General features: G+C 34.5%; 2 protein-coding genes and 1 pseudogene across 7 annotated transcripts; 1 reads left to right on the forward strand and 2 right to left on the reverse strand.

Annotated features, from left to right (window-relative positions):
• Positions 1-41: 41 nt before the first annotated feature.
• LOC125854766 (uncharacterized) lies at positions 42-11,735 on the forward strand. Of its 2 annotated transcripts, XM_049534339.1 has the most exons (31): positions 42-136; positions 234-351; positions 497-580; positions 909-1,004; positions 1,199-1,300; positions 1,795-1,863; positions 2,738-2,833; positions 2,934-3,041; positions 3,224-3,337; positions 3,465-3,548; positions 3,794-3,922; positions 4,056-4,254; positions 4,366-4,509; positions 4,588-4,631; positions 5,702-5,785; positions 5,896-5,964; positions 6,045-6,121; positions 6,401-6,470; positions 6,810-6,959; positions 7,112-7,177; positions 7,412-7,556; positions 7,685-7,749; positions 7,838-7,903; positions 8,802-8,895; positions 9,100-9,136; positions 9,253-9,310; positions 9,401-9,511; positions 9,870-9,937; positions 10,527-10,593; positions 10,670-10,738; positions 11,284-11,735. In XM_049534339.1, the coding sequence occupies exons 1-31, from the start codon at positions 60-62 to the stop codon at positions 11,368-11,370; spliced, it is 2,847 nt and encodes a 948-aa protein (XP_049390296.1). In that variant the 5' UTR covers positions 42-59; the 3' UTR covers positions 11,371-11,735. The 2 variants fall into 2 exon arrangements, with proteins under 2 accessions (XP_049390296.1, XP_049390297.1); XM_049534340.1 differs by lacking the exon at positions 42-136 and having other exon boundaries at positions 937-1,004.
• Positions 11,736-12,199: 464 nt separating this feature from the next.
• Positions 12,200-17,375, reverse strand: LOC125854504 (protein NLP4). Of its 5 annotated transcripts, none has more exons than XM_049534080.1 (5): positions 17,129-17,375; positions 15,622-16,537; positions 14,747-14,794; positions 13,775-14,663; positions 12,200-13,318 (listed from the first exon to the last, which is right to left on the reverse strand). In XM_049534080.1, exons 2-5 carry the CDS (start codon positions 16,522-16,524, stop codon positions 12,420-12,422), a joined length of 2,739 nt encoding a protein of 912 aa, XP_049390037.1. In that variant the 5' UTR covers positions 16,525-16,537; positions 17,129-17,375; the 3' UTR covers positions 12,200-12,419. The 5 variants fall into 5 exon arrangements, with proteins under 5 accessions (XP_049390037.1, XP_049390038.1, XP_049390034.1 ...); XM_049534081.1 differs by having other exon boundaries at positions 15,622-16,533; positions 17,129-17,370; XM_049534077.1 differs by having other exon boundaries at positions 15,622-16,633; positions 17,125-17,363.
• A 5,099-nt stretch (positions 17,376-22,474) lies between these two features.
• Positions 22,475-24,162, reverse strand: LOC125854587 (catalase isozyme 3-like; annotated as a pseudogene).
• Between the last annotated feature and the right edge of the window lie 657 nt (positions 24,163-24,819).

A 24,819-nucleotide genomic window follows, 5' to 3' on the forward strand; every position in this document is an offset into this window, starting at 1 on the left:
TCACCATGAGATATCTCTATATCATCTCCTCGTGTTTATAATTCATTTGAAAATTTCAGATGCTTGAAGACGTCCCTCAAATTTCAAGTGGTGTTCAACTCTCAATTGTACAAGGATATATGTCAAAGTTCTACAGGTGATTCAGTATGCTTTTAATCATTTATGACCAGTGATTGGTTTAGTATTGTTCTTCCAGAAATGAAATGTTTGTGTAAACAACCCCTCTTTTCCAGGAGATATGGAACATGGGTGGCTAGAAATCCAATCCTTGTGTTGTGTTCATCATTATGCATCGTCCTGGTGCTCTGCTTGGGCCTTTTCCGTTTTAAAGTTGAGACCAGGCCTGAGAAGGTATGATGTGGATTAGCTGTTTCAATTCCCTATTATATCATTTCATCCACTTAACAAAATTGTATTTGCTTGTATATACCATTGTTTTAATATTCTTTAATTTTTTGCATTACACATGTCCTAAATTCCACATTGATACTTTCAGCTATGGGTTGGCCATGGGAGTAGAGCTGCAGAGGAGAAACTATTTTTTGACAGCCACCTTGCACCATTTTATAGAATTGAGCAGGTTCTGCTTCATTGTGCTTTCTGCTAGATACTTTTTCCATTGCCGCTATGTTGTTAAGTCAGACTTGGTAAAATATTCATGATTGTAGTATCCAATAGTTTGCCTTTGGATCCTGTTACAGTTCAGATGTACTTCAAACTAGGTTTCTCATGTCTGCCGTTTTTACGTAGTATCCTTAAAACTCAAGTAGCTGAGTCCCACTTTTCCCATTTATCAGGGTTAAGGGAGCTATTATGTCTCTCTCATTTTCTTTCCTTTTTTGAGGTGGGGGTGGACTGAATGACCTTTGAATCTCATGGAAATTACTATCACCTTATAAAATTTGCAGCTCATAATTGGTACAATCTCGGACGCAGATAATGGAAAGTCACCTCCTATTGTTACTGAAGACAACATGAAGTTACTCTTTGACATACAAAAAAAGGTAATTCATCTTCTTGAATTTTGTCTTATACTCAGAGGAATCATGCTTCCTTTAATTACCTACTAGATGAGTGACCATCTTTTGACTTCCGCTTCATGGTTTTGTGCATCACATGATAAAAGGAATTGAAAATTACTCTATATTCTTAATATTTCTTCTTTTCCTAGAAACTAAGTTTGCTCCATGTTGAATAGATAGATGCAATCCAAGCGAACTATTCTGGCTCAATGGTATCTCTGCCTGACATTTGTATGAAGCCACTAGGCACAGAATGCGCTACTCAAAGTATTCTTCAGGTACAATTATATAAGTTAATTATCCTGCGGTTTTCTATAATATATCTCATAGTAAAGCAAACATTAACTGAAATTTCTTATCGCGATTAATATTTTGAGACAAATTCTCAAATTTGTCGCTGATCTCTTACTGAAGAATGTCATGATCTGAAGATTGTGTCAAACATTGAGTACTTATGGGAGAAATATAAGTAAAGTTCCTTGGGCTGTGAATGATCTTTTTTGCTTTCTCTCTGCTCTATGATTGTGTGTAATGACTCTGAGTTTGAACATGTCATTACTTTGATGTCGTCTTCTGTATGATTTTCAGTTAACTTCCTGTTCCTTACTTCATTGTAAGAATATTATCTGTTTATCTAATCTCTAGTGATTCGGCTGCTTCTGTTAATTGTCCATGATGGCAGCTCTTACAGATGTCTGTTGTAGTCTTGTAGACATCTCTGAGTTCCCCTTAAAATGTACTTGCAACTGATTCCCACTTATGTAATTTGCAGTACTTCAAAATGGATCGCAGTAACTTTGATAATCTTGGAGGTATTCAACATGTTGAGTACTGTTTTCAGGTATGTTCTGATCAACTTTGTAATGCCGTACTGATTTACTTTTACTTTCCTTTTGTCTCTGGTCACTGTTATAATATTCTTCTTCCTTCATAATTTACCTGACTTTACCCGTAACTTGCTTTTCTGGTCCAGTGGTCCTCATTGTTGTTTGCTGCATCCATTCAACTCCATATGATAGCAGACTAACATTAACAGTTGCTACTGCTGTCTGGAGTTATATTGTGTTGTGCTTAAGCATGGATAAAGATAGAGCATATTCCTCATGCACACATCATGTTGAGATATCCATGCCCAAAATAATTAACTGCAGAAATTCTGGGATTTGAACGTGTGACATGTTTGAATAAAAACAAATTATATCAGATTGACTGCCCTTTTTATTTAAATCAGCAGATGATACCCAGGACCAACCTGATGCACTTAACTCTAAACAAAGCATATCCAAATGTTCATGGTATCACTAACTTAGCGCCATAGAATCTGTGATGACCTTGTTTCGTTTTTCATATCCATCATGAGCTCAGGAGAGGAGTAAGTTGCTTCAAATTGATTGCATGAGCAAAAAAGATAAGAGGTCCTTCAGCTTGTGTCTACTCACAGTTCTTACAATATCTCTCCACCAAGGAACTGGATAGTCGTACAGCTTAAGTTTGTAAAGTTGGTCAATTCTTATTGTCTTCAGAAGAATATTAAGAAGTGAACAACTAAGAAAGTTTGGCACTGGAGTTTAAAGCATTGGAAATAAATCAATATTCTTAGTTTTCCTTATAATTGTGTCTCAATCGTTGACATCCACTTTCATTTCATACTTCTTCACAACCTAAAGCAACAATGTTAAAGCTCATCATCAATCTTCTTTTGCTATTTCCTTCAGCATTATACTTCAGCAGAGAGCTGTTTGAGTGCTTTTAAAGCTCCACTTGATCCAAGTACTGCTCTTGGTGGTTTCTCTGGTAACAATTACTCTGAGGTACCTCTTTTTTCCCTTTGTGCAGTAAATTGGTGATTCAAATAACTGATCACAGTGTTGGTGTAAATAGTAACCTGATGATATAATGTTTCTGAGACAGGCTTCTGCTTTCATTGTGACATATCCTGTGAATAATGCAATTGATAAAGAAGGCAACTATTCTAAGAAGGCAGTGGCCTGGGAGAAGGCTTTCATTCAGTTAGTGAAGGTTTGCATGTTGTACTATGTTCCTTCACTAATGATTCATGCTACAATGTGCCTTCTAAGAATAAAAAGAAAGCTTGATTACAAGAGGAATCATTGAGAGATCTTAATGAAAGTTTGAGCATCCTTTTCTAATCTTAAATTACCTTGACTATGTGGTCTAATCAGTTCTGATACTATGGCCAGGATGAGATCTTGCCAATGGTGGAAGGAAAGAATTTGACCCTTGCCTTTTCATCAGAAAGTTCTGTTGAGGAAGAGTTAAAAAGGGAGAGCACAGCAGATGCTATTACTATCTTGGTAAGGGAGTGAACCCCTAGAGTTTCATATTTATTTTGGCATGTGTTCCTGACTCACCTTAATGAGTATTATATCATCCACTTCCTCTGTTGCTCATCTGTTTCTTTTTGTACGTGCTCTATTCCAGATAAGCTATCTTGTGATGTTCGCCTATATATCCTTGACGTTGGGAGATACTCCCCGTTTCTCCTCTTGTTACATTTCCTCTAAGGTACAGTGCTTTTGGCCTTGCATGCCATCAACCATTAGTAGTAATACAGACTTATGACTGTTACAACTTTTACTATTCAGTCAACACATTTTAGATTTTTGTAAAAGAACATACAATGAGAATCAACATTGACGTACTCGATAGTTTCTTTGCCTTTTTCATTTTCACTAGAAAGATGGTGTTTATATTAGTCTTGTTTGCCTTTGTGACATTTGTTCTTAATTTGATGGAATGTTGTGTTCCAGGTATTGCTTGGTCTTTCAGGAGTCATACTTGTTATGCTCTCTGTTCTTGGATCAGTTGGTTTCTTCAGTGCCGTAGGCGTAAAATCTACCCTCATTATAATGGAAGTCATCCCTTTCCTTGTCTTGGCTGTAAGTTGAATTTCGACAGTCTCCTTTTCTTTGACTTTGTATGTCTTTATGTGTTGATCCTTTTTCTTTAAAAAAATTACTTATTAACCTTCCTTTTGCTTTATGGTCATTTTCAATCACCATATTTTCTCAGGTTGGTGTAGATAACATGTGCATTCTGGTGAATGCTGTTAAGAGACAGCCAATGGAACTGCCTTTAGAGGGACGAGTAAGCAATGCTCTTGTAGAAGTTGGACCATCAATTACACTAGCTAGTCTATCAGAGGTTTTAGCATTTGCAGTTGGAAGTTTCATTCCGATGCCAGCATGCCGTGTTTTTTCCATGTTCGCAGGTTAGGAACAGCCTGATACTAGGTTTAGAGAGTTGCTAATATTATTTGAATATCTAACATCCCTGTGTCTGGGGTTTCTGTCTTATCCCATTTCTGTTTTTTGCCCTGCAGCGTTGGCCGTTTTGTTGGACTTTCTTCTGCAAGTTACAGCATTTGTTGCCTTGATTTGTTTTGATTTTTTGAGAGCTGAAGATAACAGAATTGATTGTTTCCCATGTATTAAAGTGTTTGGTTCAAATGCTGATCCTGAAAAAGGTAAATCTGGGAGAATTTCATCAAGCTTTCAAAATTTCTTCCTATTGAATGAAGCCCTTATATCAAATGATTTTGTAGGTAACCAACAGAGAAAACCTGGATTGCTGGTACGGTATATGAAGGTAATGGATAGTCTTAAATGTCTTTCTAAAATTTCATCCTTTGTGCTCTCTGAACATCAGCTTATGATCTCTGAAATGCTTTTAATGTTTGTTTTCTTTATCTAGTACAAGGTTTGTTTAAAATCTAAATGAAAAGGTTGCATTCTCATGTAAACGTATGTACGATAATGTCTTTGTGCTATTGATCAACAATAACATCTAAGATTGTTTTACTTTACTATTACAATAGATATTTGATCCTGCTGCTAGTTTTACCCTTCAAAGTCATAAACTGCCTAGTTTGACCATGCAAAATCTAAACATATGACTATAAGGAGGAACTCTGAAGATATTGCTCATATTGCAGCTATTATTTTAAAGATATCTATGACGTACTTATTTACATATAAGCCGTGGAGATCTTGAAGGACGGGATATTGTTTATGATTTCCATTGGTTATTTTTTTCTTCTTCTTGATAAGTAGAATGTCATGATAAAGGGGAAGTTTGAAATCCTAATTAAGAGGAGTTCTGTTCTTCCGGATCTGTCTTGTCATCTGGACATGGCCGAGTATTGTAAGCTAAGTTACGCAGAATCTTCACTTTCGATGCCGCACCGTGTCAGATTCACAAAAATATACTACTTTTGGAGAATCCGACATGCACCCGCTGACATTTTTGAAGAGTCTGAGTAACATACATTGTGAGGGGAAATTATCGCTATCATCTGCATTAGATACAGTGATGTGTTCCTTGTCCTTGAAAAGCCTTTGGTTTCTTTGTCTAAATTTTAGTTACTTCCCAAGCCATATTTCTGCTCTTGCTTCCTTTCTTCTTCGAGCACCCAAGTAATGCCTCCTATGATCTTAATCGATTATTTAACTCGTGCGTTAACATCTTGATCTTGCGATCGTAGAGATCTTGGTAGATTTATGGGAGTTTTGTACATCTTGGTAGCTTTATGCTGTTGATGATTGTAGAGTTCTCTATATGTTATGCCTTACACTACTTGGTGATCTTTGATAACTGGAGCTGTTTTATTTTGTATTTGTTAACCGATTTGATTTATTTTCATTTTTTTTCACTTTTAGGATATTCATGCCCCCATCTTGAGTCTCTGGGGAGTAAAACTTCTTGTCATATGTGTTTTTGCTGCTTTTGCATTGGCGAGTATTGTAAGTTGCACCACCTTTTTACCATGCAATCTTCATCTCTTTCTGATTTTTTTATTATATTGAGTAACTTGGTGGGGAAGTTTGATCACCTTATGCTTATATTCTTCAAGGCCTTGTGTACAAGGATTGAACCTGGTTTGGAACAACAAATTGTTCTTCCTCGCGACTCATACCTTCAGGTTTAGTACCCTAAGTAATGTGCATTTACAAATCTGGTTTTCATAGAGTTGCTTAGTATGATTTATGTTATTTTGTGCAGGGTTACTTCAATAATATCTCAGAATATCTCAGAATTGGACCACCTCTGTACTTTGTTGTCAAGAACTATAACTTTAGGTACTATGGATAACATACTCCTTTAATTTAGCAACATGCTTCTCAATATGCCCACTTGTGTGTTGTTATTACCTTTCCTTAAATAAGAGATTGTTATTGGAATGATATCGGATATCTATGACAAAACTCTTGGATACCCTGTTCAAACTATGAACAGATTGCTTGGTTAACTGGCTTTTGCATGAATTAAATGTCAGAACTTTGAGCTATTATTGATGGCAGATGTGAATCTTGAACGTAATTTTTCTAATGATTGAGAATGTTATTTTACTTTCTCAGTTCTGAATCAAGACAAACAAACCAGCTATGTTCTATAAGCCAATGTGACTCCGATTCTCTATTGAATGAGGTAACACTCTTGTTCCTTTTGACGAATCATGTGATTGACATGCTATTGAGTCTTGTGAAGTGGAGTCTTTCTGTAATTAAGCTGCATGTAGAATTGTCTCTCTTCATCCTGTATGGTATATTTTCGGTCTTGGCCTATATTTTTCAGCTGCTGGGTTTGGGAGGGATAGCATTTGGTTTATAGCTGACCCCTAACTCGTTAGCTCATCCCACTTAGAGATCATGTGCCTTCTAAAGTTTATTGCATACGTTCTTCATTGATGCCAATTTATGGTTTGTGTATATAATTTTCCTCAGCTTGTTCTGTGTTACTTTAGGTGTTAACTTTGTATTTCTGCAGATTTCCAGAGCATCTTTAGTCCCAGAATCAAGTTACATCGCTAAACCGGCTGCTTCATGGCTTGATGATTTTCTTGTTTGGATGTCTCCAGAAGCATTTGGGTGCTGCAGAAAATTTACAAATAGTAGTTTTTGTCCCCCTGATGATCAGGTTCGTTTGCTTTCTTTCTTAAGAAGCATCTCCAAATAATTTACGAACAGTAGTTTTCTTAATATAATATCATTAAAAATAAAATAGTTACTTATAAATACTTTACAATAATAGTATTAAATTTCTCAATATAAGCATCTGTTTCCTTTCAGCCCCCTTGTTGTTCACCCAGTAGTGGCTCCTGTGGCTCGAATGGAGTATGCAAGGATTGCACAACGGTAATCCAAATAACTCTTATCTGATATACTTTGTTATGTATGCTTTATATTACAATGTGCCAATAAGCAAAATGTGTTCTTCAGTTTCAATTATCTTTTTTACTTTGGCTTTTGAGAGATACTTCGTGGACATTTTTCACATCAAGTGAGAATCATGTGGTGAATACCTCAGTTTCATGGAAATCATTAAGCCAACAGAAAACTGACTGTTGACTAACATTTGGTATCCTTCAGTGTTTCCGTCATTCAGATTTAGCAAATGGTCGCCCTACAACTGAACAATTTCGAGAGAAGCTTCCATGGTTCCTGAATGCGTTACCTTCCAGTGATTGTGCTAAAGGAGGCAATGGGGCTTACACCACTAATGTGGAGCTTGAAGGTTGATCAATTATATGTATATTTGGCTGTTTCTTTTGAACAAGATGTTGATCCTTGCAGTCATATCAGTTGTTCCACTGAATCAGCTCCCATTAATTGTATCTTTGTTCTTTTTGTTTTGTTCATCAGGCTATGAGGATGGTATAATTAAAGCATCAGCCTTTCGTACATATCACACGCCTCTTAACAAACAGGTATATAATCATTCACAACCCTTTACCTTATAGTTCACTAAACTTTGTCTAGGGGTCCATGTGTTCGATCTTAACCCGTCTTCTTCAGGTTGACTATGTCAATTCTATGAGGGCTGCACGAGAATTCAGTTCAAGGGTTTCTGATTCTCTAAAGGTAATTTCTGAATGCAGCATAATGAAGTATTGATATCATTTTCAGGAGCTTAACTGTGTGGCCTCTTTTTGTTGTCTCTACCCATTTTTTTTAATGACAACTACCAAGATTATCTCTTTCCTTTTTGATTTGTTCATCTATCAGTTTATACATTCTGGTGATAAACTAATGGTACTGTCTGCAAGCAAGTTGTGGTTGTACTCCTGTTTTATTTCCCATTATAGCTTGCAGAGCATTGTCATTCGTGTATTCAACTCCTTTTTTTGTGTACTGATAATTACAGTTTATTTAAGAATATTAAGACTGTTATATCAAGTTTGTTGATGCGTCATGAATGTGAAATATGGTAATTTGAAAAGTAAAGCAGCAATAAGGTCTTTTATATAGAGTACTCTTACTTCCATTTGAAAAGTAAAGCAGTAATAAGGTCTTTTATAGAGAGTACTCTTACTTCCATTTATATAAATTCTGATTGTACCCGAACAGAAGGAAGATAATCTGGAGTGGTGATTATCTGATCCAAAAACCAAAAAGGCATGTTATAGTTGTAATATGAAAGTTTTAGAAAGTTTAGGTGAAAAAAAATCATTGTGGAACTTTCAAGAGATTCTGGAGGTTAGATATTTGTATATCGTGTCTTGTAGATTTTATCTAACTAGAAAATACTTATCTGTACTTATAAGATTTGAGGTAAAAAGGAAGAACAAAACATAGTGCCATAAATGGAAATTGTGTCCAAGTGATAGAGTTGTACACCCTACAATTAAACCCTATAATAAGCTGCTTCTGATCTGTGATTCGTCCCATTATCTTCGTCCAGGCAATCACACACTTGGCATGCATTTCCATAAAAAGAGTTCTCTGTATTAGCTATGACTTACCTCTTTCGTTTGTGCAGATGGAGGTCTTCCCGTATGCAGTGTTTTATATGTTCTTTGAGCAATATTTAAGCATATGGAGGACAGCCCTAATTAACTTAGCGATTGCTATTGGTCAGTGTCATCTCTCTGTACTTAATTTAATGCACCTTTCAGCTGATGCATGATATAACTTTGACTATATGGATATTTTGTAAAAAAACATTCTCTTTTTATCTGCTGGTTATCATTTCTATTTGGAAGCATTGGGTAGTTTTAAAACGGCTAAGACCATTGAGAGACATTAACTATGTATTTTTTTTTTTTCATTTTCAACAGGTGCTGTATTTATTGTATGCTTAATTATCACTTGTAGGTTAGTAGATTATCTCTTGGAATGCTATCCCATTCCTATCCTTTCTTGAACAAAACACACTTATTTTTTGTATTTGTAATATTAACTCTGTTTTGTTTGACCTTTGCTAAATCTAGTTTTTGGACTTCAGCAATTATCTTGCTTGTGCTGACCATGATTGTTCTGGATCTTATGGTATATTTTCCTCTTTGAACAATTGTTTGAGTTCATATCATTGCACCTGATTTTCTCTCTCTAGCAGTGACATCTTACATCGTTTTGCAGGGAGTAATGGCAATTCTAAATATCCAGCTCAATGCTGTATCAGTTGTTAACCTTGTGATGGCCGTTGGTATTGCTGTTGAATTCTGTGTCCATATAACACATGCCTTCTTGGTTGGTCTTCTATCAGAGTGATCAATCTGGTCTACTTTTCTTGTTTAAAATAATGAGAGAATGAAGATCAACTTGAGTAGGTTAAGTAAGATAATACTGTATATTAAACAAATATAAAGTCTGCAAAGAATTGAGAAGGGAATCTGTGTCTGAGTGAGTAGAATGAATGACTAATAAGTTCAAGTAAATCTTTATGCCTACGAAGTTAACATTTTATTTGAAGTCAACATTTTATTTGGCTCTATATCCCTTTGAGCAAGGTTTCATTATTTGTTTTCTTTTCCTATTTTCCTGTATGTTCTGTTAGAGGCATTCATCCTGTAGTTCTCTCTTTAACATTCTTCTGCACTTAATGCAGGTTAGCAGTGGAGATAGAAACCAACGGATGAAGGAGGCGCTGACTACTATGGGTGCTTCTGTATTCAGGTCTGGCATTCTCTACTATTGAAGAAGCTGGCATGGATTATGTCTTCTGATCTCTCCTTATGTTAGAGCGCGTAAAAAAATAAATTTGATTTTACTGTTCCATTTTATTAATTAAGTGAATCTACCTTCAATGGTCAAGTCTGCCATTCAATTGGATTACCAATAGTGTCTCAGTGTGTTTATAAACAGATGTCACTACGCGTCCTTTCTAGAGCAGTAATTAAGCACTAACAGGATAGTAACATGATAAGAGTACATGTCCATGAATGTTCAAATTTTAGGACATTATATCATATAAAATGAGGAACTGTCAGGAATGGCAAGTCATGTCAAAACAAATTTGAAAAATAAGAATTATATGGACCTGTAATGAGCTTGCATAAGAAACTAGAAAAGAATCTAATTCCATTCAACCTATGCTTACTGGCACATTGAATAGCTAATGGACCTAAAAGAGCATGATTAATTTGAAGCTGTCAATGCAACAGAGGAACACAACAAATATCCGTCTTTTAAATAATGGTAGATATTGAAGAAAATATATATCTGTCAAAGAATTCTCACTTTTCAACTATTCCATCTTTTGCAGTGGTATCACGCTTACAAAGCTTGTCGGTGTCATTGTTCTTTGTTTTTCAAGGACAGAAGTTTTTGTGGTATGTCTACTTGCCTACAAAGTCATAAATGGAGTGAGCTACTTGTTCTGGTTACTTCACATCTTACATTTTGCAGGTTTACTACTTTCAAATGTACCTGGCTTTGGTTCTCCTTGGTTTTCTACACGGGCTTATATTTTTACCTGTAAGTGACTTGAAGTAATAGCATCCTCTTTTCTTCCGTTGAGAGTATTCTCTCTTTCACAACCTTCAAAACAAATTATTAATGCTATTAATTGTTACCGAAAATCTTTAATCCTAAATTAAATATATGTAAAAAATCTTCTGTGGTGAGTTTTGACTTAGCACAATCTTTTTCTTCATCTTTATCTTTTACTCTCTGATTAGAACTAAGAAGTTCCATCATTTTTCTTTTAAGTAGCAAATGAAAAGTTAATGGAAGATTATATTGGTCGCAATGCCAAATCCTTGAGAGATATAAATTACCATATGAGTATCCCTGAGAGATGTAAAATTACCATATGAGTACAAACAATTTAGCTTGTGTACTTGATCCTTAGTTTTACTTAAATGTCTTAAAATTCTTAAGTTGACGATTATATTGGTTAGCAATGCCAGATCCCTTAGAGATGTAAAACTATGTTGGAAATAATTCAAGGAGATTCTTGAAACTTGAAGCAAACTTGGCTATGCCTTCTAAGTACTCCACTTGTACCACCTCCATTGCAGGTACTATTAAGCATTTTTGGTCCGCCATCAAGATGTGTGCTTGTAGAGAAGCAAGAGGATCGGCCATCTACATCTTCCCAATTCTAATCTAATCAGGTGTTAAAGAGTCTCCTCTGTAGGAAAATATATTCTTTTTGTTCAGAAGCCACGACTTGATGTTTGATCCATAAGATAACAAGCAGGATAATTGGTGATCTACCTACAGCACAATTCTGATACAAGCTAATGCATTAAAACGAGCTGCCTTTTGTATGGATACATAATCTTTTCTTTTTCTCTAGATTTTGTGGGTAGTAGAGGGAGCCCTTGAATGTTCATGGCTGCATGTATAACCTTCTGAAGAACACATCAGAATAGTTTTGTTAATTGTAAATTAATACAATTATATTTCTCTGTAAAAGAAGTAAAAAAAGAAAGGTATATATACATATCTTTTGTTTCTCAGTCCTCAATTTTGTGTCTCTTTACTTTCTGCACTGCCTGGTTATATATGGAAGTTTATCTCTTGCAATATTTATATGAAGAAAAAGATGTCAGTTATTTCATATCCTCACAAGTTCTTTTGTGCATATTTCTTTTCCAAATCTTCCACTTGAAATGGATGGAAATCTGCAACAGAGGCTCACTTAACCTTACGTACACTTACAGACAAGTCCTTATTTTATACACAAGTCAAATAAAAACCCTCTTAACATTTGCCCATTATGCTCAAATTATTACATTATACCATTAAAACTTCTAACAGCAGATCCAACTAGAGTAAGGTCAGAATCAGCAAGAGAGCAAGGTCAAATTCTGAAGTCAGTATTAAACCAGATAAGCATGCAGCTTCTGGGAAATAGGTTTTTCTGAACTCGGTGTTTTTGATACATATACACGAAAAATAATTAAAATTTCAATAAATTATTAAAATTTGAATTATAATGAGTTTTGAGTACTCTAGATGAAACAATAATAGCCTTACGGCTCAATACTAGTTCATAGCAGTCAAAAGGATTGACTTACATGAAGACTCAAACAGAATGAATTTACAATTAAGCAAGCAACATTTCTTCAAGTCTCATACCAAATCTAATCCTAAAAGGAAACTATATTCATTTTGGTAACTACTTGCAACTAGGGGGTATACCAGTTGTCTACTGTACTAGTATAGGACTGCTGCTACCGAAAGAGCTTCCATAATGATGCTGTGAATCTTGAACTAAGATGAGCTTGATCATTTGGATTTGGGAAGACATACAAACATCGATGCATTCTTCCAAGTCTGCATCACATGTTAATAGAACCCATTCGGAGTCATCATCAAAGTACTTGAGTTGAAGTCCACTAGGATCATCTATGCCAAACCGCCTTGTAATTTCTCTCAGAAGATCATTGTATCTCCAACTGTTTTGCATTCGGAACCTAATCTTTTCTTCTCCATGTGTTACTTTTACTCGTGGAGCTTCTTCTTGAGATGTTGATGGACTCCTCTTCACTAGAGGGTTTTCTGATTTAGGATTCTCAGCAACACATGCATGGCTTTGAGATCTTGGTATGGTCTTCAGTGCTTCACTTGATAAATGAAGCTCTGGTTCACTTTTAACCCTTTTCACTGCATTATCTACAGACTTTTCCTGTACAATTAGATCTTCATCGCCAACAATATTCAAAGGGTGAGATTGAGGCGATTTAGGCTTTGTCCCAGATGAACAACATTGACTTGAACTTGAACTTCGACTGCTGGAAGAGGAGGGTGACTTAGATGCATCAGGATTGGGGCTCGTAATGCATTCCTCTTGTTGCGTGTTCAAGTTTGTTGGATGTTCATTTGACTTTGAGTCTGCAAAAGGGCTCATTCTTGATGCATTTGGAGAAGCCAACTCTGGGAAGTTTGAATAGAAGGATTCAATTTGTAAAGTGCCAGAGGCACCCTGAACTGAATCAATAACACGTTGGATCTTTTGTAAGGAGTGACCAACCTTCTTGATCTTTCGAGAAGGCCAGCGTTTAATTCCGTGCTGCCTGCATATCCTCTTCAGAGTGGTAGGACAAACTGTATTTCAAGAGAGCACAGGTAAGGAGGGGAAGGAAGAAATAGCAAAAAACAAAGTTAAAATCCTCACAAGTAAAAAGTCCTAGAGAGTAACGCAACCAATAGGATCAGTGTAAAAATTTTAAAAATACATGAGAAAGTAGAGATATAAGTGCACACAGTGAAACTTTGGATCTAATCCATGAAAATTACTCCTTCCGTTTTAATATGTTTGTCCGGTTTTAACTTGGCACAAAGTTTAAGAAAGTAAAGAATACTTTCGAATCTTGTAGTCTTAAACTAAAGATAGAATGTACCAAAATATCATTTAATCTTGTGGTCTTAAACATGCCATATGGAAAGTTGAAATTAAAGAGTGGTTAAAAAAGGAAAGTAACATTCTTTTTGAAACGGACTAAAAAGAAAAGTAAGACTAAGACAAACAAATTGAAATGGAAGGAGTATTAAGTTACTTACCACCAATGCTCTTTGCAGCATCTTTTAGGCTACCAGCAAAATACTGCTGAAGAACTTGCAAGGTAATAGTCTTCTCAGCCTTCGCACGTCTCCTGTCTCCCGTTTTACCCAGATTACGAGAGACACCCTCCTCATAAGCAGAATTCTTACGGTGCCTAAACTCCACCGAATCTTTCCTTAGCATTTCATCTGGTTTTTCATCCTGGAATGTAGACATAACAGAACTCTCCTGGAACTCTGCATCACAAGAGGTCCACGATGTCCTCTCTTGAGAAGTTTCAGTGTGCTCTTTATGTGGTTCAACTGTGTGGTTTGCCACTTCGCCCATAGAAACAGTTTCTTCCTGCAACTCTTTGTCTGTCACAACCCTCAATGTCCGGCAAACATTTTGTATGATGATGGATAATGAAGTAAGCATTTTTCTATGATCTTCAGGATTTCTGCAGTCTGAGGGTAGAAAGAACTCCAAAACAAAATCAGATGAACCAGTTGAGATACTACGCAGACGTATAGCTACTGCAGCTTGCAGTCCAAACATTTTTGCATAATGAGAAAGTGGATACTCCGACTTGCTATAAGAGGTAAGATCAGCTGAAAAGCATGGTTGATTAGTATTGAATGCTCTCCCAACAACACCCTGCCCTTTCAGCAAATGGTGCTCAGAGCAAGCATCATGAAAACCCTGAACGCGGGGGTTAGCTACATAGCAAGCAGAATCCTCTGTGGAAACACAATGAATAAGGTTTTCCTCAGAATGGCGGCAACCCCCTTTGCCTTGTTGAATGCACGGAACCCATGTCTGAGCTAACGGCAATCCATGTGTCTCACATGCAGACTTCAGAACCTCTAGAACTTCAGGTAATGCAGCTTGGTAGCTCAAATCACATACCTGATGAAAAATAATTCATATATCATCCTGAAAAAGATTATGGACTTCAAAAATGCATTCTTTTGCAAGTTCAGACCAATTACCTTGGCATCTTGAGTGGTTGAAACTTCGGAAGTCGAGAGATCAACAGCCTATTAAGAAGTAAGAATTTTGGAAGAATTTCAGAAAACTGGACCCTCACTATATTTACCAAAATGTGGACAAACAAAGCAATTCCATATGGAGAACAAAAGAAAGACTCATGCACACTAAACACTAACACCAAAAGATCATGATCAACAGAGTGCAGCTTAGGTACAATCTGACCCCTAGCCAAGAGCAGTAATGAGGATTAAATAAAGGACAAAAACATCAAATGATTAGAGAAATTAGTAAAGTGAAGATATACAATAGGAGTCTGGGGAGGTAGAGTGTACACAGATCTTACCCCTACCTCAGAGGTAGAGAGGTTGTTTCCAATAGACCATCGGCTCAAGAAAAACAGTCCAAAGCACTCCAGAAAAAAGAAGTAACGAAAATACAAGAAACAACAGATGGTAGCATCATAGTACTAGTCTACAACAAAATAATACTATAGTCGAAGTACATGAAACAATAGATAGCAACAGAGATCGAAGGACAAGAAACTACAAGAGTAATAATATGACTACAGGACAAATATTATAGTTTCATTCTAAAAAAAAAAAAAACTTTACTATTATCGTCTCAATCTCTGTAACTTTTTTCATCTAATATTCATTCATTTGGGGATTGATGTTTCATCTTGAGTCTTTGTGAAATATGTTTTTATACATGAAGCACATAAAAATATAGCAGTTTCGGAAACATATATGCACAAATTATAATACGCAACACTGAATAAACACCTGCATATATATAGTTCCACTACTTAGCTAAGTAGGGTAGTGAAAACAAATTAGAGGGAATTGATAGTTTCTGAGAGATAAAGAAGACAAACCTCAAGAGCTTTGCACACACTTTCAAGCTCTGAGCGATACTTGATCTTCTGTGTGGTCATGACAACTTCAATAACACCCAAGCAGTTACGACTACCTTGTTCAAATACAGGAACAGCAAGAGTGCCACGTACATCATACTGCTGTGCATGTTCAACACGCGGATACTCTTCACTTCGGAAGAATCTAACATCCGGTGTCCACTCAGGAACTTTATCTGCAAACACTCGCCCTGGCAATCCAACAATGTCCTTGGAATCTTCATTTGCAGGAAATTGATATTTTGCAGAGACTTCACGGTAGTTAGCAAGCTGAGGGCAATTGAGGTCTAGTAAGAAAGGTTGATTAGTTGTGCTGAGCACACGCCTGCCATCCCTATTTATCGGTACCCATAGTTGAAGTAGGATACCCTTATCCCTCGAGCAATCTCTTATGTACCCAAGTGCCCAAATCAATCGATCCATTACAGACGATGAAGCTTTGGGTCCAATCCACCACCTTTTGTTCAACTCAGGAGCTTCAACTAAATGATTTTCAGATAGACTTGAAGTGCACATGGCATTGTTCATATTCTCACCAAAAGACTGAACTTTAGCATAATTTATCTCTTGGCAATGGTTTATCGACAAATTTTCAGCTAAAGATGGCCTTTGCTTTTCTTGTTGGGCATCCTTTGATGAGATTCCATTAAATTCTACATTGTTGGCATCTATAGTTGTAGGCCACATAAAAGAAGAGTCGAATGGTGCGTTGAAGATGCCTGGACTATGTTGCAAGAATTCATTACCATCAGTAGTCTCCAACCAACATCCCTCTAAAAACAGTCCATCCATGTAATCCAAATCCATGAGATAATCAGATGGGGTTGTCAACAACGGATTCGAAGGAATAACGCGTTCATCCATTGCATCAATCTGTCTTCAAATTCCAAAGATCAGTACTGTACTTGATCCAAATTTATGATAATCACTAATCAGTCCTTCTAGATACAATCTATCCTAAAAAAGCTCCAGTCTTGAAAAAACAAATCTGCCAAATTTATGTTCTAACTGAGAATCAGCAGTAAAGCAAAAAGGATAAGAGGAACCAAAGAATATAAAACAACAACAACAAAAAGAGGATATTTAGCTCCAAGAATCAAATATATGAAGAAATCAGCATATTCCACCAAGTTGGGTTTTGTAATCTTGGTATACATATCTTTTTCCAAAGTCAAAAAAAGTAGTAGAAGAAATAGCCAGCTGCCACCAATTTATAGATCTATACAATACAACAGTGCCTCAAACAAAAGAAAGTTGCAAGAAGTGAGGCCAAAAAGAGGAAAATGAACAATTCACTAGATTACTATGAACATGACTTGGCTTCATCAAGGTAAACTAGTTATATGTATGAGACATAAAGGCAAACTGTTTCTAGCCATAGGAAAGTAAGTGTGTACAAAATGATTTGATCCAAGTTGAAAACACAGACAAAATAGGAATGAGAAGAAGAAGAGGAGGAGGAACTCACTATGAAAAAAAGATTCTTGGATATTCCAAATTTGCAAAGGTCAAAACTTTCCTGTTTCTTTATGCTGTAAAAATGTAAACTTTGCTGAGAAAATTTTCTTGTGGTTGTCTAAGAAACAACAACAACATCAGCAACAAAACAAAAACATATGTAGGGACTAAATGTCCCTCTTATATCTCCCTCTTGAAATCCTCTCCACAACCCACAATCACAAATTAAATCCCCTTATTCTCTCTCTTACTATCTATTTGTCTTAGTTATTATCTGTCATTAGCTCTCTTGAATATGATTCCCTTCAAGTAAAGTCTGCCTACAAGAGAAGATTCCACTTACCAAGTACTGACCCCACCACCTACTCCCCCCCCCCCCTCAACCTCTGGGGATTCCCATTTATAAAGTCAACCTACAAATCAAGAAAACAACCCCATCTAATCCAAAAATCAAAAAAAGGAAGCAAAAATCATTTGGTAAGGTAAAAAGATTTGATTTTTACACTCTTTATTAGCTCAAGAATACTCAAAATGGGAAAAAGATTTGATTTTTATAGTTTTTATAGACTCTTTATTAGCTCAAGAAAACATAAAATTGGAAAAAAGTTCCTTTTTTTTACTTTTTTTGGTGGCATTGTGAGTAGAGAATTGTGTGTTTGCCACTTGCCTATTTACCCCATTACTTATTTAGATGCTTTGTGACGTAATTCAAGAAAATGTTAAAATAACAATCAACTTGCTAAAAGGAAAACAACTTTTTCTCACGCGCTGGTGATAGCGCGTGTTACATCTTGATAAAAGTGACGTAAGAAACTTCATGCATAAAATAAGAGAATGTCATTGGGGCGTGCTTATAAGCCATAATTAGAGCGCGTGAGTGATTAGTAATAGTTTAATGTTTTAAACATTATGGGTAATCAGATTTATGACAGCATTTTTGTGTAGTTTTAGGTAGTGTTAAATACAAATCTCAACTCCACAACCAACACATTAGGACCACATTTAGGAAGGCTATATTTAATAGCAAGTTGGAATTAACCAATTATATTTTTTAAAAGATAACTATGTGTAAACGAATCACAGTTAGTAATCTGAGAAATAAAGCAAACAATCCACTTTAATTAATTTACATGAATAGCATAATATTAATCTGAAAAATACGAGAGACAGACATGTATGTTTATACAAATAGTATTGAATCAAGATGGATGCACTTTATTCTCGCGATACTACTTGCGACTTTTTATTAAATAAGCCTTCAAAATATTGAGATTGCTTTTGAAAAATCTTGCGTACGCCATTACAGTGGGATGTAAATTAAAATTGCAATGAATTCTCAATATATAGAGAATTTATTTAGTTGGTTTAGATTAAGAATTAAAATGTAATTAATTGGTACTTTTGGTTTTAGTGTGTTTGATCAGGAGGACTGGCATGAATTGTCAGAAAAGAATATAGTTTAAATTTTGTCAAGAAAAAACAATGGATAGATAAAATATCACTCAAAAAGAGAAAAAAAATATATAGAAACATGTGAAACTCCATTGAAATGATAACCCATCTTCTTCTTGTTAATTTTCCATTTTTTTAATGAAAAATTAAATAAACATTTTAAAGTTTTTTTTTACTAATAACCATTATTATTCTGCTTTTAGTTTTCTTCTTTCATGTTACTTTTGATTATAAATTATAAAATCCTTTCTTTCCTTGACTACAATTATTGTTGTTGTTATTATTAATTGTATTTTTATGTCAAATATTCTAAAATTAACCAAAAAGAGACTCCACTTGCTATTACATATTAATTATTAATATAGTTAAAGAAATGGAACCAAAGAATAATGTAAAGAAATAGCAAGTTGTTCCATCAAACTCACTTTGGAATCATCACTGTCCAAATTAAAGGGCCCTTCACATGCTAATCCTCTAATTAACAAAAAAATAAGCTTTCTTTAAAACATAATTAACAAAGACATTAGTTTAACAATACCAATTCCAAACTTGTGACACTTTACTTTCAATTGTAACGGATATTAATCAAGTTGTAACTGGTAAGTCGTTTTGTAACACTCTAGTTTAAATTGTAATGGTTAATAATTGAATTGTAAGTGATAAGTCACTGTTATATTTATGTAAACTAATAATGTAAAAATTATTAAATTCATATTATTATTTTTGTTAAGATAAAAAGTATTAATTCCTACTCTGGCTGATAATGGAATTCCATCCAGACAAAACATTTTTATAAAAAAGTTTGTTTTCTTTTTGGCTTCAAGTCAACATGATGACCACTATCTTTTAAATTATATACCGCTACTGTTTTTAAAAGTATTTGGGATCATACGTAATCAATATAAACAATTAATTAAAAAACTATAGATTTGATCCAAAGTATATAAATAAAAATAATTATGACTCTCACAATCCAAAATAAAATAAAAACAAAAACTTATTTTAAAGTGCATAAATCTAAACTTATGGCAGCAATTTAACTTGTATAATGCTTCATTACGCAATCGACCAAATCTGGCATGTCCGAATCGGACAAACACAAATGGCCCCTAACGTCATAATTTGTACTTTTAATGTTATTCCGTTTCGTTTCGATTTATCTGTCTTATTTTTATTTTTAATCAATTTAAGAAAATATAGTACCATTTTTGTTCTTGATTTTTTTTAATATGATAAATGGTCTCATTTTTGTGAATTTTATATTCTATCAGATTAAGATTTCTAAAATGAAAGAAAGAGAATATAGTATATATATTCTACGATGATGCTAGACTAGATATAAAAATTAAGCAAGAAATGTTTTTGGCATGTAGTAAAAAGTAAGATTAGATTAGACCTTACTCCTTATATGCGATAAGATTAGACCTTACTCCTTATATGCGATACAAATATGAATCAATCGAGTGAATAGGTTCCGCAAATGTGATATGATTAAAACTACAACTCAAAAGAAAAAGATATTATTCGTAGTAGTTATAATATCAACCATGACATGATATTTTGTCTATAAAAACATACTTGTTAAAGGTATATTTAGAAATTTAAAATTATATTATAGCAACTTGCATTGTGGGTTGTTGATTGATATTGAGCATCACACTATTTAATTAACAATACTTATAATTATATTACTTCTACAATCAAAAAAATTACTCTTAATGTTTCTAATTTTGCTTTTTGGTTGTCAAACTTGAGAAGTTCAACTATCAAATTAATAAATTATAATTACTCTTAACCTATGACGTATTAAGCCTATTTGATCTGAAAATTAATTTTGATTGTCTATTTGACCTTGAGTTTTTTTTTTCATTTGACTTTTACTTAAATAATTTTTAAATTATTATCTTAATATTTCCTTAATTTGCATGAACATATATTATTCATAGAATATAAAAGTCAAATTAATATCTTATACTACATACGCAATCAAATGATATCAACATATTATGATGAGTATTATCTTGTATAGTTTTTACAAATTTTGAGAATTTAAATGCATTTTAATACCATATTCCAAATAAATCCAACTTCGATTTGATGTTCTATTTTTATTCCTTTGAGGTGTGATTTGAGGAGTGTAAAATGTATACATAGCGTACCCCTTTCTGGGAGATAGAAAGATTGTTTTCGATAGACTCTCAATTCAAGAAAAAAAAAAGTCCAAAGCATCTCATTTGTACTTCATATACAAGAATTCTAAATAAGAATTTAAGACTTAAAAGATGAATTTAACTAGACGTGTTTTTCCAAGGCGTAAGGAATAATACACAAAGGATAGTCTGGAAACGCATGTAGTTCACCAAGTCATGAGCTTAGTCCTCAATCTATGTATCAAAATATTAAACGACCTTTAAAATGAAGGTAAAATACAATTGAAAATTCCTCAACAAAATTTTTCATATTCGATACTTCTGAATTCAATTTTGTAAGAGCTTTTGTGCATGTTCTTTAACACCTATAACATATTTTAAGTGATTAACTTATCTATGCACAATTACACGCATAATATTTTTATTTGAATCAAAACCATCTAATATTATTATTAATTAAAAGTTAGTCCCCACGTAGTAAGTTGACAATATAAATAGTTGTACTTAGTTGTGCAATCGTGATTACCTATGCTATTAGTTTTAGCCCCAACCAATAATATTAATTAAGTGTTTGCATTGCACTCTTCAACCCTTATCTTCTTGTTTTTTTGACTTTATCTTATCATATTTGTGTACCTAATTATTATAAAAGTTGATTATTAAGACTATATTAATGATAAAAGTGGACAGGTGGCACCTTCTAATTGGTCAATAAGGATTCTACTAAAGATACCAAAGCAAATTTGTGATCCTACTTTATTCCATCGTATCGTATATCGATTCAAATTTTAGTTTTTCAACGAAAATAATTTAACCCACTAAGCATAGGTATCGTGATAACAATAAACATATATAGCTGATGTGGCAATGACTTCTCCCTCCTCAATATATTTGCGTACACAAAATTTTGCACAAAAAACAATAAAATCGATCAATATATGAGTTCGGAGCCAAAAGGGCAAAAGAAATTGTCAAAAATTTCAAAAGGGCACATCAAATTTTTTTAAAACCAAAAGGGCAAAATCGCTCCAGACGAAGCGATGTCCCTCTGACACAATGACAAAATCGCTGCTTTTTTTTTATTAAAAATCGCTGCCATAAATCATAATTTTTTTTTTCCTTACACATCGTTGCGCTGCTATTATTTTCATGCCTATTGTTTATTATTAATAATATAAAAATGATAAACAAAACGGATAGTATACTCAATAAAATTGTTGAAGCATGAGAAAAATTGAATTATATATCATAAATAATAATAAAAGAATATTAAATTTTGAATTCAAAGATTAGGTGTATATATCATTAATATGCCTATTGCTTTGATATTTTGATCCATAGTTTCAATTTTTTTCGGTATATTGAAAAATAAATTGAATAAAGATCTTTAAAACGTTTACGACTTAAATCTGTTAGGATAAGAAACTCCATAACGTAAGTGTTGGGTAAAATTTACTTGTCATGATTATGTCTATCATTTGCTAGATTAACAACACACTAGTTGCCTCCGTCCATACATGTCAAATCGTGGCCTTGTGGACCTTCAACAAATATTTACAATCTTCAATAAAAAGTCTAATCGGATTGAGAATTAGCATCACCAAAGAGAATACTCTACCAAAAGAAAAAATGTTTTCTTGGATTACTCCTTAATAGGACACAACACATTTGAGTTATCGCCTTCACCAAAGAGAAGCACAGTTCATGCAAAACATTGCAATATTTATCTCTCTTGGGATCTACATGGGCACAGACTAAATGAACATCTAAGGGAAAGAACTCAGATCTGTGTGTGTTTCATGAGTGACTTGAGAATCGGATAGAGACCTCAACCCAACTGCAGGAAGATCTTTCTTTCTTGCCTGCAATAACAAAACCACCAGATAGCCGATGTACCAAACTAGCTGTCCCGGTGCCCATGATCTGTATCTCTCTCCTGGCTGTTTGAAGTTGTTCTCTTTCTCAATGATGCACTGAAAAAACAACCATATTGAATGAGTTTCATAACACTTTCAATGACATGTAGATTCCTACGATATCTGAAGTTCAAAATGGATACTCAACCTAAACATCATTTCCAAATACCAGCAAGCCAAACTTGCCAAAGACTGATAACCATATTCAACAAACAATGAGAAAAACAGGACTAGCAGGAGTGGGCAATATCTATATTCAACAGTGGACTGGATGAAGTTCAAATTGGTTGGACAAATATGGTTTATGAAAATCAAAAGTTCAAAATTTCAAGCTGAACAACAATTCAACAAAGTGTCAACTGACACGCTCTTCGGTCAAGACAGAAGGAGGAAAAGTGGAGAATATCAATATCCTACAGTGGACCAGATAAGGTCAAAAATTGGTTGGTCACAACGCACACCTGATTTATGAAAATCGCCTTCACACCAAAAATTCAAGTTTCTCAACATGATTAATAAAAGTAAAGAGTGCATCACTTTGTCGTGCTTCGTTGTCAAGACAAGGAGGAACTGTTTAATTCTCTGCATAACAACAAGGACCAAACCTTGACAGGAGATAGTGCAGCATCCAGTTAAAACATCAAAAGAGTTAGAACACTCCACATATGCACCATTAAAGTACTGTGGGAACCAAAGGTCATTTTTCTTCACAACATGGTGTCATAATCAGATCGAAGTACCTACTCCTGCCTTTCTAAGTTCACATATACCTACATACCACAACAACTAGTGTAGTAACATGCTTGAAACTCTTTTTCCCTGTGAAATAGATAAAGCATTATTACTTTAGCAATTCACTGAAAAATTACAGTGCCAACAACTTGCAGGGGAAGCATGCACTATACCTCTTCATTAGGGTACATGAAATTCATGAAACCTTCATGGTGATTATAGTGACAACCACACGTCGGAGCATTGACTGGGGGCTGCAGATAGTTTGGCTCGAGGCAGAGTATGAGAATATCCTAGTCAGGGAAATCTTTATCATCCTAATAGTAAATATCAGGGAAAGTTACCAAGTTCAAAAAAAAAAATAGTAAATATCAGGGACAACAATGGCAGAGCAAAAAGCAAGCTGCTCGTTGGAAAAGTTGCATGTTAAATAGTCAAATAGGATTCTGATACGACAGCAAACAATTTCTTTTTTGAGAAAGATAACAGTACACTAATTATCAGCACAAAGGCTGTGTTGGAGTCATATTTACAATTACAAACGGAAGTAGAAGTGTGACCTTGTTCTCTTACAAGGATCCTAATAATTATAATAAGAGTTTTAGCTTCCTCTCCGTGATTTTCTTCACATTAAAGTTAAAGTAACAAAATACAATTCACTTTCATTCTCTGGGTGGGGCTGCTTCAATCTTCAAAACACCTTGCGTTCATTTCCTTCCACATATTCCCCCGTATGCATGCTGGGGTCTCCACTTCTTCTGCCTAACATTACCTCCCACATTAATCCAGCACATCATATGATACCAAACAATTTCCGATTCTGCTTTATTCCATTGTATGGTATGTTCTAATTCACTGTACTCAATCCAACTTCTTTTTCTTTTTAGAAAGTCAATCAAAACTTAAAGTCTCAACACAGAAACCTACACACTACCAATATCAGGAATTATACAAATTCCCCACATATCATTCAAAATTGAGTTTTCAACAATGAAAAAGTTCACCCTTCACCAATAGCAAGCATAAGCATCATCGTGATAACTAAGTGTATTCGTCCTAAATTGAGTGATCAATTGACTAATTAGATGTGAACTACTTCATTTAACCATATTTAGAGGTAAATGATGCTATTTAACTATATTTAGTGATCAATTAATAACTCCAATTAGTTGCTCGGACTCTTCACTTTTGGTGCCGCACCCGTGTCGAACATGGGTGTGGGTGTGGGATCCGTGTCCAATTTGGTCAACCGATTTTGGGTACTTTGACCAAAATCGACGGGGAAAGTACGGATAGTTTTAATGATTTATGTAATCAATATAAAATTTAAGGTGAAATTGAAGAAAATGGAAATATACCCTTTTATATAGAAATTTCTACGTTACTCCTTTTCCTTTAATCTCATTCCAAAATTCTCCTCATAATATCTCATAATTTAGGTTTTATAACTC

This window comes from Solanum stenotomum, chromosome 2 (assembly GCF_019186545.1).
Source record: "Solanum stenotomum isolate F172 chromosome 2, ASM1918654v1, whole genome shotgun sequence".
Taxonomy (NCBI): domain Eukaryota; kingdom Viridiplantae; phylum Streptophyta; class Magnoliopsida; order Solanales; family Solanaceae; genus Solanum; species Solanum stenotomum.

Excerpts from the sequence above, each read along its gene's own strand:
- LOC125854766 (XM_049534339.1), top strand. The coding sequence starts at position 60 with ATGCTTGAAGACGTCCCTCAAATTTCAAGTGGTGTTCAACTCTCAATT. Across the intron at positions 4,510-4,587 it reads AAATGCTGATCCTGAAAAAG|GTAACCAACAGAGAAAACCT; the intron begins GTAAATCTGGGA and ends ATGATTTTGTAG. Across the intron at positions 7,904-8,801 it reads GGGTTTCTGATTCTCTAAAG|ATGGAGGTCTTCCCGTATGC; the intron begins GTAATTTCTGAA and ends TCGTTTGTGCAG.
- LOC125854504 (XM_049534080.1), bottom strand. The coding sequence starts at position 16,524 with ATGGATGAACGCGTTATTCCTTCGAATCCGTTGTTGACAACCCCATCT. Across the intron at positions 14,795-15,621 it reads GTGTGTGCAAAGCTCTTGAG|GCTGTTGATCTCTCGACTTC; the intron begins GTTTGTCTTCTT and ends ACTTCTTAATAG. Across the intron at positions 13,319-13,774 it reads TGCTGCAAAGAGCATTGGTG|TTTGTCCTACCACTCTGAAG; the intron begins GTAAGTAACTTA and ends CTTGAAATACAG.